Here is a 16,572-nt window from a genome sequence, read left to right as displayed (position 1 = left end):
TAAGCATGTTTTAGCTAATTTAATGTATAGGCCAATGTTATATGAATTAAATGTCCTAGAGATTATTTGTCTCGATAAGCTTGCATCATTTGCTTTGAAGTATAAATGTTTGAAGTTCACTTTTCTTTTCTTTCTCTCAACATTGGATGAAGCTGACTTTTCGGGCCTCCTTGATCAAGAAACCAAATCCTTACTCATCATCATCCTTGACTCCATATCTCCAAGTGAAATAGGGACTGATCCCTCAAAAAGGGTGATCATTTTAACCCTCTTTTTACCCTTTTCCCCTTTTTCCCTAGGTCTAACCCCCTTAGGTCACCTAGGGCATCAATTTCCCGGGATTGACCAAAGGAAAAATTTCGATCTCCTACAGGCTACTGCACTGGTGGGTCCTCTCCCTCTTCCAAATTTGAGGCAATTCTAACGGTGGAATCTTCGAGAATCCCAAGCCCTAGCTCTAGGACCAAATTTTGCCTAGGCATCCCAAGCTAGACCTCAACAGGATCAATTCAACCTTTTGAAGTAAATATTCTTGTTTGGTCATTTCCTTTCACCTTCTCCAGGATAGGAACATCATTGGTTGCTACCTTCCATCCCCGAACCTAGACTAGGTCCACTTAGCCCCATGTGGTCCCACTTCTCAATAAAGATTATTTGTCAAGGATCATTTGGGAATCCAAGTTTCCCAAGGATTATAGGGATTGAGAACCTCGTCTATAAGCCTATTCCTTCTCCCTCAACCCTCCAATCCTCACCCCCTACCCGTGGAGGACCAAGTCCCTTGCTTAAAGAGCAAGCAAATTCCATTCTTCACTCCATCCTTGGGAAAGGGTTTCCAGAGTCACTTTCCACCTATCCATTGACATGTACTTTACAAGTGATCCCTACACTACAAGGACTCCTCCCATCGGTGAAATTCTATAAAGAGCAGGGAGACTTAGCTGTGGTGACAATGGGCTAAGCCTCCATCGTTGCCCTTAACCTAGTATTTGCCCTCTTAAGAACCCCTTTTAGGTTCCCTGCTGGTTTGAGTGGTAACAAGTCCAACTTGAATGCATTCTCTCATCAGATGGTGCATTAGGTCCATTTTTATGATTTATGACACAACATATGCCACATCCTCTTCATCCTATCTTATAGACATTTAGAAAAACTCTTGCACTCTTTCTTTGTTTCATGTATCATGGATTGCAAGTATTTCATCATTGTTTTATTTTGTGTTTATGGAGTAGCCTAGCGCCCTCCTACAACTTTATGTCACTGATTGTACTTCCTAGTCCCATCGACCTATCTTTTGGTGATTTTTTGAACACTAATAATATTACCCTATCTTATATAATATCCAATCCATTCAATTATAAGCATAAGGGCCACCACATTTAAGCAAGTTGAAATTCTTTTCTCGTTCGAGGACCCCTTCTTAAGGTACACCCCACAGATTGTCTCTTACACAAAATTTAATGATATCCCTTGTACCTCTACTAACTTTTGTGCAATGATTCTCAAACTTTATTATGACTATTCCATGTATGGCCAATAAACCTTATAACTTGACAACGTGAAGTAACCTCCATCATGTCACCACGGGGGTAGGCACAAAAATTGCTAAAGGCTTCTTCAATTTAAATTCAAGGCATGCTTCAAAAAGTTTAACCTTGTCAATTTGTATATTACATCATTGGAATTGTGTTGCTCGCACAAGACAATGGCATCCCATGCCTTTATATATTTACAATTGAAACTTCACAACAATTGAACTATTGATGTGAATTACTAGTTTTGGCCAACCATCTGTCAAAGGATAGAAGACATTATTTTTGTTCAACATCCTATCAATAAATCCCCATACCACTTGCAAAAAGTAGATGAGAATCTTTTATTGAGACCAAAGATGATCAATGATAGAAAAATGAAGTGAACTTCACTACTTCATAATAACTTTCACTTCATCTAGGGTCTCAATAACATATAGCAAACCATAGAAACAATTCACACAAACATATATCTACAAAGTATCTTACAACCTTTCAAAATACATATGTTGGACGTCTCACTAGGGATTCATACAAATCCTAGATTACAAACAAATCAATCGAAGTCAATAACATATACTACTAGACTACTTCATAATAACTTTCACTTCATCTAGGGTTTCAATAACATATAGCAAACCATAGAAACAATTCACACAAACATATATCTACAAAGTATCTTACAACCTTTCAAAATACATATGTTGGACTTCTCACTAGGGATTCATATAAATCCTAGATTACAAACAAATCAATCGAAGTCAATCACAGCTTATTCATTAGCATGACCAGCTTCCACTAAGGTTAGTTCCAACTCCTAGATTTTCAATCATCATCAATTAGTGAATAACATGACCAATTACTACTAAGGTTAGTTGCAAACCCTAGATCTCCGAGCAATCATCATACTCAACCAAAAATTCAAATTTCAACAATTTCTTCACAAATCTCAAATTATCATATTCTAATGATTTTACTTTGTCTAAGGTTTAATCTCCAAAACCCTAGAATTCCACAATCTCAACAATCATCAAATACATAGATCTCAGATTGTTACGTTATACACACACTAGACAATTTTAACTTCACTAGGGTTTAGCTATAACACCCTAGATTTCCAAACATTAAAATCCTAGAATCTCAGGCAAGGGCTTCCATTGAATCCTAACACTCATGACCATAAATGACTAGGTCAACACATATCTAAGAAATCATAAACATTTGTAAGCATATCATATGTCCAATAACATAAATACATTTGACCTAGACCAACCTACGACTTCAACCAAAAGGACATATCCATATATATGCCTAGATTTTATCATCATGCAAATATATATCATATCATGTGTTAGTCAAACCCAACTTCTCAACAAAATCAAATAAGAGTTAGACACGCAATCATTTTGATTATACCAGGGTTTGCTCAAACAAACACACACATACCAAGGAAAACATTTCTAATATAATATAAGGGTCTTGCACACATATTCCACCAAACCCCAATGAGCTAGGGTTCCAATGTAGAGACATAGCAAACCCTATATTACCAAAACTTCAAAGGTTTTGTGATTTTAGACCTTATCATTCCATCCTAACAAATTAGGATTTCTCGATCATACCAAAATCCCAAACATGACATTATCAGTAAAAACTTCAACTAGCATTTCACAATATCCCTAATCAACTTAGGATTTCAGATATTCATATTAGCATACCCTTCGATTAGGGTTTTCCAAAACCTATCTTGGGTTCTACATAGTCATTCAAGAATATGAGTGGGGTGGCTAGATTTATCAAGAGATGAATCACCCAAACAAAAATCACTAAGATTCAATACAATTAGTCATAGCAAAGTTAGTAATGTATCATCAAATGAATAATACTTTCAATCAATGAATTCAAAACATACCTTTATTTCTTGACTAACCTTGTCTTGAGAGATCCTCCTTTCATATTTTTTCCCTAGTCAAGACAATAGAGGGAGAGAAGTGATTAGTATTTCACATAATCAAAACTAAATGAGTACATGAATCCAAAACTGAAAAGAAATGAAATACTTATCTTTGGACGTTGTTGGGAGTTCCCTCCAAAGCTTGAGAGAAACCTACAAACTTAAAGAAAGAAATGTCTTTTCCAAAATATGTTAAAACCTATAAATTCTAAAACATATAAAACAAGTTATGTAAAGCAAATGACCTAATAGTGTAAGTCCCTAATGTCAGATTCTTCAAGCTTGACTTTCTTTGAGTCTCCTTCATCAGCAAAGTTGGCTTCATCTCTTCCTCTCTTCTTATTCCTTAGATTCTCGAGACAGTCATTTTTGTAGTGACCCTTTTTATGACATTGATAGCATTCTATCTTAGACATGTCAACTTTCTTCCTCGGTCCCTTCGATCTCTTTCCTTTATGATGAGCAACATAAGCATTTGATACTCCTTCAGGATTGGCAACCATTGATATCCTTAATTCTTCTTCACAACATGCGGTCCATAATTCTTCAAACGTGGGGGATACCTTCCAACTATTGAGACCTGAAGCAAATGCACTCCAAGAGGGTGGCAATCCTAATATAGCAGTGATCACCAATTCTTTGTCTGGAACAATCTCATTGATGGCCAAGAGATCATCCCTAAGTCTAGTTATCTTCACAAAGAAGGTTGCCACAGTATCTTCTTTAGTCATCTTCATATTCCTCAGCTCATTCTTCAAACTTGCTACTTGACCAATGTTCTTAAAAGTGAACAGCTTCGACAAGGCTTCATACATCTCTTGAGCATGATCGATGTTACCTATGAATGGGACAAGATTGTCTTTTATCCCTTCTACCATTAGAGTCATAGCCAACAATTCTAAATCCCTAAATTTCGCTTTGTCAGCATTACTGGCTTCTTCTGTAGGCTTCTTTACATTTCCTTTTACCAAATCCAGCACCTTGTTCTCGAGGATTAGGTCAATCCTCTTCTTCCAGGATCTGAAGTTTAATACTCGTTCAAGATTGTTCTCACCCTTGATTGAGTTACACATCTTCCTTGAGTATAGTAGATTCCTTCCTTGAGATAGTGCCTATGAACGAATCTGCCTTTTTCTTCTTCCTCCACCAAAGCTCTTGATACCATGTTGGAAAATCAAAAAGGCAGTAAAGATTTTCTTGATCTTGATAATTATTTGTGATGTTTATTATTATTATGATTCTTTATATCTTCTTTCTTTTGTTCATCAAGCAATTACCAAAAGCAACAACACATAAAACAATGGACACAAGATGTAGGCACATACCAAGGCAAAACCCCCCTCAGGGGGAAAACCTAGTCAAAGTAATTCTTCCTTTCAATGGTATTCTTTGAGACTCTTCACCCTAGACCAAGACCAGACCTTCCCTCCACACCAAGTCGGCCTCCAGAATATTGGCCTTTTCCCAGCAACTTTGACTATGCAACAACTTGCAGCAACTAATAGCTTCCCGCAACAATCCAACTTGGAAGATTTCGTTCTCCCAATCTAGAGCATGAAATAAAGAGAGACCACCACCAAAATTTCATTTTTCTTTGTCTCCTTAGACTCACCCAAACTCGCATTCACTTCGGCTTCCCGGCAATAGACTTTCCCAGCCACCTACTTCGCACTCCTGCCCAACAACAATATTTCCGCACTTTTGCCCAATAAAGAGAATTCGAACTTGATGAGAAGTGATGCTCCAAATGAATTTGATGTCCTTCCTTTTATAGGCTTCTTGTGGCGTTGAATAAGGTCTTATGCCAACTTGATCTTCCCTTAGGCCGACATGGTGTGGAGGTTACATAATTCATATTTGACTCAATACTTAACATTTTTACATGATTCAAAAGCCCAAGAAGGGTCTCTTTAAATGTACAATAATTCTATATACTCAGAATAAATCCTAGAAGTCCTCAATGGGGACTTTGACCTAAAACATGGTGACCCAAGCATGAAACCCATGCTTTAATAAGTCACAATAATAATAATAAAATTATTTTCTTTATTCTTTTGACAAGTACATTACATAATGACTCAAGAACATTATTGAAGACCAAACATAGTTACCTTTTCCAACATCCATGGCATTAGTCCTTTCCCTTATCACAAAAAGGGATTGTTGTCGCACAGATTGTCACGACAACGCTTAGACCGGGGGCTGTCACCCTGATCCCCGATCTCTCCGTTTAAGCCTGTCTCCCGCGGCTAAGGGGGGTAGACCCTATGAGATGATGAAGACCAACTGTGGACCAGTTGGGATGGGAGACACGAAAAAACAGGCACTAAATTGATTTTGTTAAGTTAAAAGACCAGTGCCTTATAAAATAAATGATTAAACGATTATTTATCAAATGCTCCAGAGATATGAACTCATTAACAATCGTTTTACCATCAAACAACAGAGATTAACTTTAACCACATGCAAGATAATCAATAAATGCTTAATGACTTAATGATACTCCAGCAATTAAAATTTCGAAAGATAAAGTGCTTCAACCATGTAAAAAGCTAACCAGAGATCACATTCATGTAGTTAATCTTCAAATGAACATTAAACCATGTTTAAACAGTAATTCTCACATCAAAATTTTAGCCTCAGCAGAAAAAATGAAACCTAAGAAATTCCCGAGCCAAGACTGAAATTGGCAAAAAAATTCCCAAAATATTTTTATATTTTTCAGATAAAATAAAATTTTAAAACTAAAAAAAATCTAAATGATACTAAATTAAATCAAAATCTAAACTATAAGAAAACAATTTCTATATGCTTTTTTAAAGTTTTATAATTTTTACGAATTTTTCATATTTTTTAAAACAAAACTTAAAATTAAAAACTAAACTAAAACTAAAGCAAAACTTGAAATTATTAAAATCTAATCTAAATCTAAACTAACTTTTTTTTTAATAAAATAAAATGAAACTTAACTAAACTATAACAAAAATAAAAATTAAATCTAAATCCTAAATCTTAACTCTAATCTAACACCTAATCTATAAAACAATATAAAGTCTAAAACTTAAATCTAAAAAAAAACCTTTTATGGCATTTTTTTAATAATTTTTTTTTTTTAATGAAAACAAAAATTTTATGAAACCTAAATTTAAAAAAAAAATATATATATATATATATATATATAACTAAACCTAAACTAAAGATTAAACCTTTTTATATTTTTTATGAGATTTTTTACTTTTATTTTTCTTTTAAATAAAAATCAAAACAAACAAAATAAAATAAAATGAAAATGAAAATCCAAATTTAATTTCTTTTTATTTTTTAACTTTTTCTAGATTTTTACTTTTTATTTTTAACTATTAAAATCTAACTTTAAACGGAATTAAATCTAAATTCAAAACTAAACTAACATCATTTATATCCAATGTTTAAAGTTAAAACTAAAATCTAAAGTCAAAACCTAAAAAAAAAAATGAAACGAAATTTCAGATCTCTGAACTAAAACTTTAGCCTTAAGACAAAAGACCTACGCTAAGCCTGAAAAATCGATTTTAAAAAAAAATACGATACGCTAAGATCAGAAACCGATCATACCAACCACGCAAAACAAATTTCGACTTTTCGTTTTTTTCTTGTCTTTTGCTGCGCAGATTTGAAGAACGATTGGTGACGATAGTATTCGAAAAGAGCAGCCACGCAAAGAAAGCTGCAGAAGCTTGGAAGCTGACAGTCAACTGATCTGCGGGTTTGAGGATAGCTGAACGATGGCGAATAGCTAAACCGCTGTGGATTTAGAAGGTGCAATGATGAGCTGGTTTATGGATGCGTGGGCAGCGTTCAGCAAGAGGTAACAGCGTGGGAAAGAGGGATGAAGGCGTAGGGAAACTATGGTAGCGTTCCCCTTTTTTTTTATTTGTTTTGCTTGAAATGCAAGTTTGGAGCTCGAGAAAGCTGGGGGACGCTGCAACAGCGTGGTAAAGGAGCAGATGAACAAGTTGCGTTAAGATAAAATTGCAACGTGGACAGGTTGCTGAGGAGCAGAATGAAATGGACAGCGAGCAGTGAGTAACTTGTTTGGACAGCTGAGGGAAAAACGACTTGAAGAGGTGCGGGTTTTCTTTGCAATCCCACCAGGCAACCAACAATAAAATACTTTCCAGGGACTCTGATAAAATTATTTGATCCACTTATCTTCAGTTTTCGTAGATGAAACCCTCTCAAAAGATTTCCAGATCTGAAAGTAACAGAATTTAAAACCCTTGAACAGCCAAAACAGAGACCCTGCAAAAACTAATTTTCCCACAAGATTTTATCTCAAACCTGCAACCTGCAAATGGAAAAATAAAACCCAAAAAATGTATGCAAGGATTAAAAATGAAACCCTACAAACCAGCTATGAATTTGCAGATCTAAGGCTCTTTAGCAGCCAGATTTGTCAATAATCTACGGTAATATTATCAAAATTCCAGATTTACTGTGAAAAACTTCAGAAATCTCTCATGCAATTCAGAAAAAACAAACTTAAATGATAAACCCAGGATCAAAACTGGCTGGGCTCTACAAGAGAATGCTTGCGGGAGTTGGTTGGTTCAGCCGAGAACTTCCCCAAACGCTCACTGATCTCCTTCAAAAAGGGTTTCCTGCACAGCTCACTTCAACCATCAATAAAGAGAGAAAAACAGTACTAGATCTCAGATGCAATGGGGATACTTGCCATTATTTCAGAAATCCTAATACCATTCAAACCCTAGCAAGTGAACAAGATACCTATGTTCAACAATACTCTACAATGAGCTGTTACTAATGGCTGAAAATTAAAATATGCAGAAAATAAAATAGCTCACAGCACTTCAAGAGAGTAACACTAGCAAGATTTCAACCCCAAAGTCTTTCTTTATTAGCACCAGAAAAGGTTTACAAGAGAGCTTCTTCAGCACAAGACTCACAGATCCAATCTGATCTCAAATGACCCCTAGCACCCTATTTAAAGGAAAAATTCCCAACAGCTAGTTCGAGTGATCCACGTCAAAATGATCTCGACCGTCGATGAGGATCAAGATATCTCTTAATCTCATCCGTCGAATTTTTAATGCATTAAAAATTGAAATTCTGCATTTATTTACTCAAAATATTATTATTTTATTATTTTTTAAGTTTTTATTTTATTTAATTTTTTTTTAAGTTTTATTATTATTTTTATTATTTTTTATTTTTTTATTTTTTTATTTTTTTTTTTTTTTATTTTTTTTATTTTTAAATGAATCCTCGAACTTAGCCTTTGGAAAAATCACCTAGGACCTAGCACTTAGGACTTTTATGAGGGGATTAGAATATTTACCGTACCTTCAATAACCAATTTCAAATTACTAGAGAAATTCTTAAGTCTAGACTGAATAATCACATAATTCATAGACATGCTGAAACACCAAAAAGTTTGGCTATTCCCCTCCAAGTCCGTCATACAGCAACACCATGCTTTGTGATGGCCCAACTTGAAAATACAAAAAAAAAAAAAAACAATATTGTATTAAAGTTTTTCACTGTAACAGCCACCTAGATCTTTGCATATCCTACCATACTGACTATGATTAGTGCTTTATCACACTGTAGGCAAGTTATGAACCCTTTCATTAGGGCTCCTGTTATTCAATGGTTTGTTTTGAGTTTTCTGCAGTGGTATAATCGAGTCTTTGTTACTAAAGTGCAAAATATTTCCAAAAACAATTGCTCTAATTGCTACTTTAGACTGTGTACTTTTCTAGAGAAAGAATCATGGAAAAAATCGCAAAGAACTGTTTCCTTTAGTGGCTAATGGCTAATTAACCTGCCAGATATTAAAAAATAAATAAATAGTGCTCTTATGCACTCTCACAATAGCTGCAGAAAAGCAAAAATTATAGAAAACCTGAACCATTATGATCTTGGTTACTTTCATTTCCACTCTGTTCAAATATAGAAATGGTAATCTGAAGAATATTTAGTCTGATTCCGTTTATTTCTCTGGTAGACCAGTCTTAGGGAGCAGTAATCATCATCATTAAAAGACATTGTGCGCAACCAAGACTAGAAAACAAATTGTACACTTGCACAGATGATTGCAAAACTTAGCCAGATTCAAAAACAATTAAGCTTTTTAACCCATAATCGAAACGTCTTTAGTAAAGAGGTAATGGGAAAACATCTTTCAGCCAAGAATTGTATCAGAAATTAAATAGAAATGACAATAAGCAAATGCAGTTAGTAAAAGGATGAAAAATAGCACTACTAATCTCTGAAGCAAGAGATAAAACCATTGTCCAAAAAAAATTCCATGGAAAATAACTAGACATCTATGTACGCTAAAATGGGAACCCCATACCTTATCACTAGGTTTGTTTGCTTCTTGGTCAGAACTTCTTGACACTACTACTGTTCCACGGTTGGCATCTTCTGACTGAAACAGATGATTGGTATAAATATAAACTCAGATCCATAGCAGGATGACAGTCCTAGTCATTTTTATGAAAAACATTAGTGGACAATGAAATCAATCACATGCCTTATCAACCTTTGCATCACCCTCCATGTTTGAAGATGTTCCAGTTCGTGGACTATTATCAGCCTTAAATGAATCTGCCCACATGTCAAGTTGACGAGTTGATGAAGAATCAAAAGCACCTCCTGTCCTTCTTGAAGAGATGTATTGAGTTGACTGAGGATCCATGCTCGTTTCAAATAGCAGGCTAACCTAAGATAACTGTACTGCAAAAAAGGGGAATATACAAAATGTCAAAAATCAAAAATCAAAATAAAAATACAAATGTGAAGCAAGAACACCAAATCCCAAAATCAAGATAACTTTCACTCACTTCCTTGGATATAATTAGTGTGGTGTTGTTTGGTGAGTTTGATATCTTCTATGGTTTCTAGCCACTTTCGATAGTTAATGGGAAATAATGAAGATACAATACGTTCAGAGCAGGCCATGATTGAGGCTTATGCCTCTTTAAGCTGACCAGGGGGATTCTTCTTGTTGTGGGCACTAAACCTCAGATAGCTACAGTCTGAGTTGCAGACTTCAATTGTTACTAGGTCACAGGTGTACATAAGTTTATTATATTCAGGGATCTTCAAGGATTCATTTGGAGAGTGAAAGATAGGGAAAGTTTTGTCTCCTGTGATGGATAATGATTTTATGAGAGGAGGAAGAACGCTGAAATGGAGAAACTGTTGGTGGACTACTCTGAAGAAGGGAAGGAGGTACTCCTAAAGTCCATCTTCAACTCAATTTACAAGTTAGTCAAGACATGGAAAGGAGCTAGGGCCTACAGTGAGCACATAAACAAAGGCAAAGGGCAGTGTCTAAATCTATCTAATGACTTAGGTCCTAGGAGACTCTAAATGTTTGGTGGAGTATCCGAAGGAGGAGGTGAGGTGCCAATCATTTACTTTGAACCGGGTGAAAGGTTATGGTATAAAATCTCTGATGATGTCAGGGAGATACAGTACATAAAGAATCAGAGGTAGAGGGATCAGCTATCAGGGATAACACCACTTCCTACAGCTTTAAGAAGGGGTGTCCAGTTTTGTTGCTAGAGGGGGAGGTGGGAACCTTCCAAAACATCAAGGAGCAGAAGGAGTTTCAGAGCATTGAAGCATGATCTCGAGGAAAAATGAAAGGACACCAGTAGAGCATACAAAAGACTCGAAGAACAAAGTCATAATAGGTGAAGCCAAAGGCAACTTGGAAACCTTAATTATGGAATATACCTCTGAATAGAACAATCTAATAGGAAATGTGGGAACAAATGATGATCATAAGAATAAAGGCAAAGAGAATACATTAGCAAGCAAGACTGAGGCCATAAAGCTATTGAGCACAGTAACAGGCCCTAAGAATGATAACCCAAGTGTGATTTAGGGAAAAGGTATGCCTAGTAATACCCTATCCTTGCACTCTGTCATTTTCAAAGTTGGATATGTAAAATGACAGCCTTTCAAAGGACTCCCCAATTCCAATTTCTCCTTTAGCTAGGGACTTGGGCTCCATAGAATAAATTGAAGCCCTCAAGTCCCTTTTGTATTAGAAGTACTCGAGGGATCAACCAAGCTAAATAAGTCCTCGGGATCTAGGGCTCTATGGTTTCATTCTTAGTGAGTCGTTTGTCCCGAGAGGTGGAAGAAACAAAACTTGCGTAAAAGGAAGAAACTTGGCAAGTTATAAACTAAGTCCTAGGAAGGATATCATTTAGAAAAAGGATTCAGGGATAGAGGGAGGTCTGTCCTTAGATCCAGGACAGCCTCTGCAATTGGTAAGAAATATTACTTGTCATTAGCAAAAAAGAAGGCCAAACTAGAAGGTTAAGGAAAACAAATGACCATCAAGGGAGCCCTTGGACCAAGGTGTGCCTTAGATAAGGTGAATTGATTATAGTACTTCCCTAAACATGAGAGGGGTAGGCATGCACACAAGAAGCTAGCCCTCAAAATATTATTTGCCAATAACAAGCCAGATGTAATACAGATTTAGGAGACAAGGTTTGAGGGGGCTAAACAGTTGCAATTCTAACTTCTTTAAAAGATTGGACTTGTGTCCTCTATATTTAAAAGAATGGTCGACAGGTATAGCGCAGGGTAGAATCAACTCTTTGAAACTCGTTAACTAGTCACCTATAATTGTCAGTCCCTTGACTGAATTAGGGTTTAAGAAATTGAGGAAAGACTTCTCCTTCATCAACCTCTACGACCAATATGGAACAGCTTTCTAGGACAACCTTTTAGTACAGGGCATGGCCAATAAATGACAGTGCTATTCTATAGGGAGATTTAAACTTGGTAGTGAAGAAAAGAGAAGTATGGGAAGGGGCATTCTAGACATGATCGTCTAGCATATTACTTCTCTCAAATGTTTGAAGAATTAGAACTCGACGATGTGGAACCTGCCACTTTTGTTCCACCATGTAGAAATTTTAGAAATGATAAGAACAGGGTTTCCAAAGGATTGGATAGGTTTTTGGTAGCAGAAAATTTTTGAAAGAAGTGGGAAGATTGAAATCATGGGTAGGGGAAGGAGGATCCTCAGATCACCTCCATATATTTCTACAAATAGAAAAAGAAGAGAACCTCCAGGGCCTTTCAAATTTAACCATATTTAGGTAGAAGAAGAAGGCTTTGAGAATCTGGTCATATTCAGCTTTGGGTGGAATTTGAGACAACTATGTATCAATTTGTGGAGATTCTGAATAAAGAGAAAAAGGTAGTAGCAAATTGTGCAAAGAAAATAGCACCAATGCCTCGAAAGGAACTTACTAAGACCAAGGAACAAATTAAGCTATTGTTCAAAAGAAGGGAGGTATCTTTACAAAAATGTAGAAAAATATAGCATGAGCAGGAGCTTCTTGCACAGGTTAGGTGTGAACGTATGAGAAGTATTTCAAGATAACTTCTAGTTGTTAACTTTTGTGGGCACTAGACTCAGTGCACACACACGCACACACACCAAATCCGGTAACAGTTTCCTATTAGCTTTACACAGCTAATGAACTGTAACACACTGATGTTTATAACCATAAACAAATTTAGCACAGCGAAACTTATAAAACCAGCAATCAGATGTGCACAGTAAATACATTACACACAATTTTTGCCCAATCAACAGTTCTTCATTATATTATTCTCAGAACCTACTCAGTCTTCCTTAATGGGATAATGGCCCTCCAGGAAATTACATATACAACAACTACCCTGGATCTGATCCAGCGAATCAAGCCCTAGATCCATCCTCGATCTGGATATCCTTTGTTGCTCTGTGCTATTTTTCTCAGACCCAGCACAACTATCTCACTCACAGAAAATTTGCAATATTACTCAGGTAGATCTCTTGCTTACTTGAGAGAATCTCTCCCAATCTCTTATGCCCCTGCACATCTCTATGCTCTCTTGCCAACCTGCCACAAGCCCTCTCGACCCTCCACAGATTTGAGGCCTGCTCTACCTTCTCCTCCACAAGACTCAGTGCACACACACACACCAAATCTGGTAACAGCTTCCTATTAGCTTTACACAGCTAATGAACTGGAACACACTGATGTGTATAACCATAAATAAATTTAGCATGGCAAAACTTATAAAACCAGCAATCAGATGTACACAGTGAACACATTACACACAAGTTTTGCCCACTCATTAGTTCTTCATTAAATTCTCCTCAGAACCTATTTGGGCTTCCTTAATGGGATAATGGCCCTCGAGGAAATTACATATACAACAATTACCCTGGATCTGATCCAGCAGATCAAGCCCTAGATCCATCCTCAATATGGCAGATCTAGATCTCCTTTGTTGCTCTGTGCTCTTTTCCTCAGACCCAGCACAATTGAGTATCTCACTCGCAACAAATCTGCAATATTACTCATGTAGATCTCTTGTTTACTTGAGAGAATGTCTCTCAATATCTTGTGCCCCTGCACATCTCTTTGCCCTCTTTCAAATCTACCACAAACCCTCTCGGCCCTCCACAGATCTGAGGCCTGCTCTACCTTCTCCTCCACAAGATGCTCTCTTGCCAACCTGCCATAGGCCCTCTTGGCCCTTCATAGGTCTAAGGCCTACTCAACCTTCTCCTCCACAAGCTGCTCTTTTGTCAACTTGGCACAGGCCCTCCGTAGGTCTAAGGCCTACTCAACCTTCTCCTCCACAAGTTGCTCTTTTGTCAACCTGGCACAAGCCCTCCATAGGTCTAAGGCCTACTCAGCGTTCTCCACAAAATGCTCTCTTGCCATCCTGCCACAGATCTTCTCAATCCTCCAGAAATCTGAGGCCTACTCGCCCTTCTCCTCCACAAGATCCTCTCTTGCCAACCTGCCACGACTTCTCGTCCCTCCACAAGTCTAAGGCCTACTTGGCCTCCTCCTCCACAAGATGCTCTCTTGTCGACCACGAGAATGAATCACTCACCATTGTACTTATACTTTTCTAATGGGTCATCAAAATACCATGGGTCCATGGGTGCAAAGCACAATCACTTACCCCACTTACCCCACACGTGAGAATACTCTTGATGCTACATAAAACATCAACACTCCCTCTTAGCGAGAGATGTATTCTCACAACATCACCTGGAAGTGACTCTGCCTTCAAATTTGGAACACATTTTCACCCTTGATCTGCTACCACAACAGCTCCATATGACATAGAAGCAATTCTCATTGTATGACAACGACCCTTCTTCAAAGCACCCTGCTCCTAGAAGCCTCCCCTTCCTGAGCACCCTGCATGGCCATCTTGGACCATGACTTCCTGAACCTGAAGGTTGTCTTCTCTAAGCTGCTAATTCCCTCTGAAAACTAACTCCCCATTGAGCATGCTCACTCCATCTGAAGCCTGGATCCCTCTGACTCCAAATTACAGGCCATCTTGGCCCTCATGGTCTTTGCTTGACCTTCACTCCAAGTTTCTCACTTGGATCTCCAAATGTTATCTCAATCCTCTGACCATCTTGATCCTACCTTCTCAACTCCATACAAGCACTCTGCCATATTTAGCCAACTCTCTCGGCATGGGTCTTCAAAACACTATTGATATTTTGCATGCTTTCATGCAGGGTTTCTCTTGTTCCATGTCTAAACGGTTATCATTGATGAAATTTAGCTTCATAATTGCATGTAAAATTGCTTTCTTCATACCCTATAAGGGAAAAATTTATGTGCAAAACTTATAATTAATTTCTCCACTCGCAAGAATAATAACTAGGGTTTTAAAAGTGGATGCCCTAGAGCATCCCCCCTTACGCTCCATTAAGACTCCATTAGCCCTTGCAGGTTAAGGCGTTCGTCTAAGAGTGCGTTGGTCACCTCAAAATTAAATAAAAATTCTCTAAACACTCTCTCCTAGACGAGTAGGGCAATCGTTAGGCTTTAGGATCAGAATTGTGTGTAAAGATGTTATTTTATTGCTCAAAAGCCGCTCTAAATTGAAGGTTAATCTATATAAACCTTCTAAACTCAAAACCTAGCATTGTATGTTGTCTTGCATGCCCTAGAAGGGCTGATATGTCACCTTATTTTATTGTTATGTATAAAAATCTAATAGCCCTTAACCTATTTGCTTGAGTTCGGCCCTATTGTCTATTAGAAACCCTTAATCTTTCCTTATTGAAGATCATTTGTGAGGTTTTTCTTAGGCTGCTATATGTCAATGCATGCCCTAATATTGAGCATCATTCAAACCTTAACTTATAGCAGCTTTGTTATTGGTCAAACCTAAGAGAGCTGGAACCCTAGCCTTGAATACCTTGGTCATCTTTGGCCTTGTCAAGCCCTCTATATGTCCTTATACTTTCAAAAATAAATCACCTTGAGCCCTAGAATTGGAATATCTTATAGGTGATATAGTGAAGCCTCCATTAAGACTCCACTACACCTTGTAGGTTAAGGCATTTGTCTAAGAGTGTGTTGATCACCTCAAAATTAAATAAAACTCTCTCCTAGACGATTTGGGCAATCATTAGGCTTTAGGAGCAGAATTGTGTGTAAATATGTTATTTTATTGCTCAAAAGTAGCTCTAAATTGAAGGTTTGTGTATATAAACCCTCTAAAATCAAAACCTACCATTGTATGTTGTCTTGCATGCCCTAGAAGGGCTGATGTCACCTTATCTTATTGTTGTTTATACACATCTAATAGCTCTTAACCTATTTTCTTGAGTTCCGCCCTATTGTCTATTGGAAACCCTTAATCTTTTCTTAATGAAGATCATTTGTGAGGTTTTTCTCAGGCTGTTATATGTCAATGCATGCCCTAATATTGAGGATCATTCAAATCTTAACTTATAGTAGCTTTGTTATTGGTCTAACCTAAGAGAGCTGGAACCCTAAGCTTTGAATACCTTGGTCATCTGTGGCCTTGCCAAGCCCTCTATCTGTCCTTATACTTTCAAGAATATATCATCTTGAGCCCTAGAATTGGAATACTTTATAGGTGATATAGGGAAGCCTCCCTTCTAGTTGAAATCCCACTAAAGAGCACAAGGAAGGTTGTTGAGGTGATAGTGGCAACCCTTGCTCCTCGTTGCCATAAGGTTTGGCCCCTTGCCCGATGAGGCCTTTC

General features: G+C 37.2%; 1 protein-coding gene across 5 annotated transcripts in view; it reads right to left on the bottom strand.

Annotated features, from left to right (window-relative positions):
- The window catches only part of LOC149164329 (transcription factor TGA2.2-like), a 171,793-nt gene that overhangs the window by 143,439 nt on the left and 11,782 nt on the right, over positions 1–16,572 (bottom strand). For 2 of the 5 annotated variants that reach the window (XM_089432047.1, XM_089432049.1), the window contains 2 exons: positions 10,034–10,227; positions 9,845–9,919 (listed from right to left, as the gene is read on the bottom strand). The exons of 1 other annotated variant lie outside the window; for it this stretch is intronic. In XM_089432047.1, coding sequence (XP_089288173.1) covers positions 9,845–9,919; positions 10,034–10,189 — 231 coding nt within the window. In that variant the 5' untranslated portion in view covers positions 10,190–10,227. The remainder of the gene's footprint in view (positions 1–9,844; positions 9,920–10,033; positions 10,228–16,572) is intronic. 2 more of the 5 variants (XM_089432048.1, XM_089432050.1) reach the window with 1 other exon arrangement.

Source organism: Pinus tabuliformis, chromosome 5_1 (genome assembly GCF_031772625.1).
Source record: "Pinus tabuliformis cultivar Carrire ecotype Pingquan chromosome 5_1, CPIR1, whole genome shotgun sequence".
Taxonomy (NCBI): Eukaryota; Viridiplantae; Streptophyta; class Pinopsida; order Pinales; family Pinaceae; genus Pinus; species Pinus tabuliformis.
Note: the sequence above shows the minus strand (reverse complement) of the source record. Positions and strands in the feature narration are given on the sequence as shown.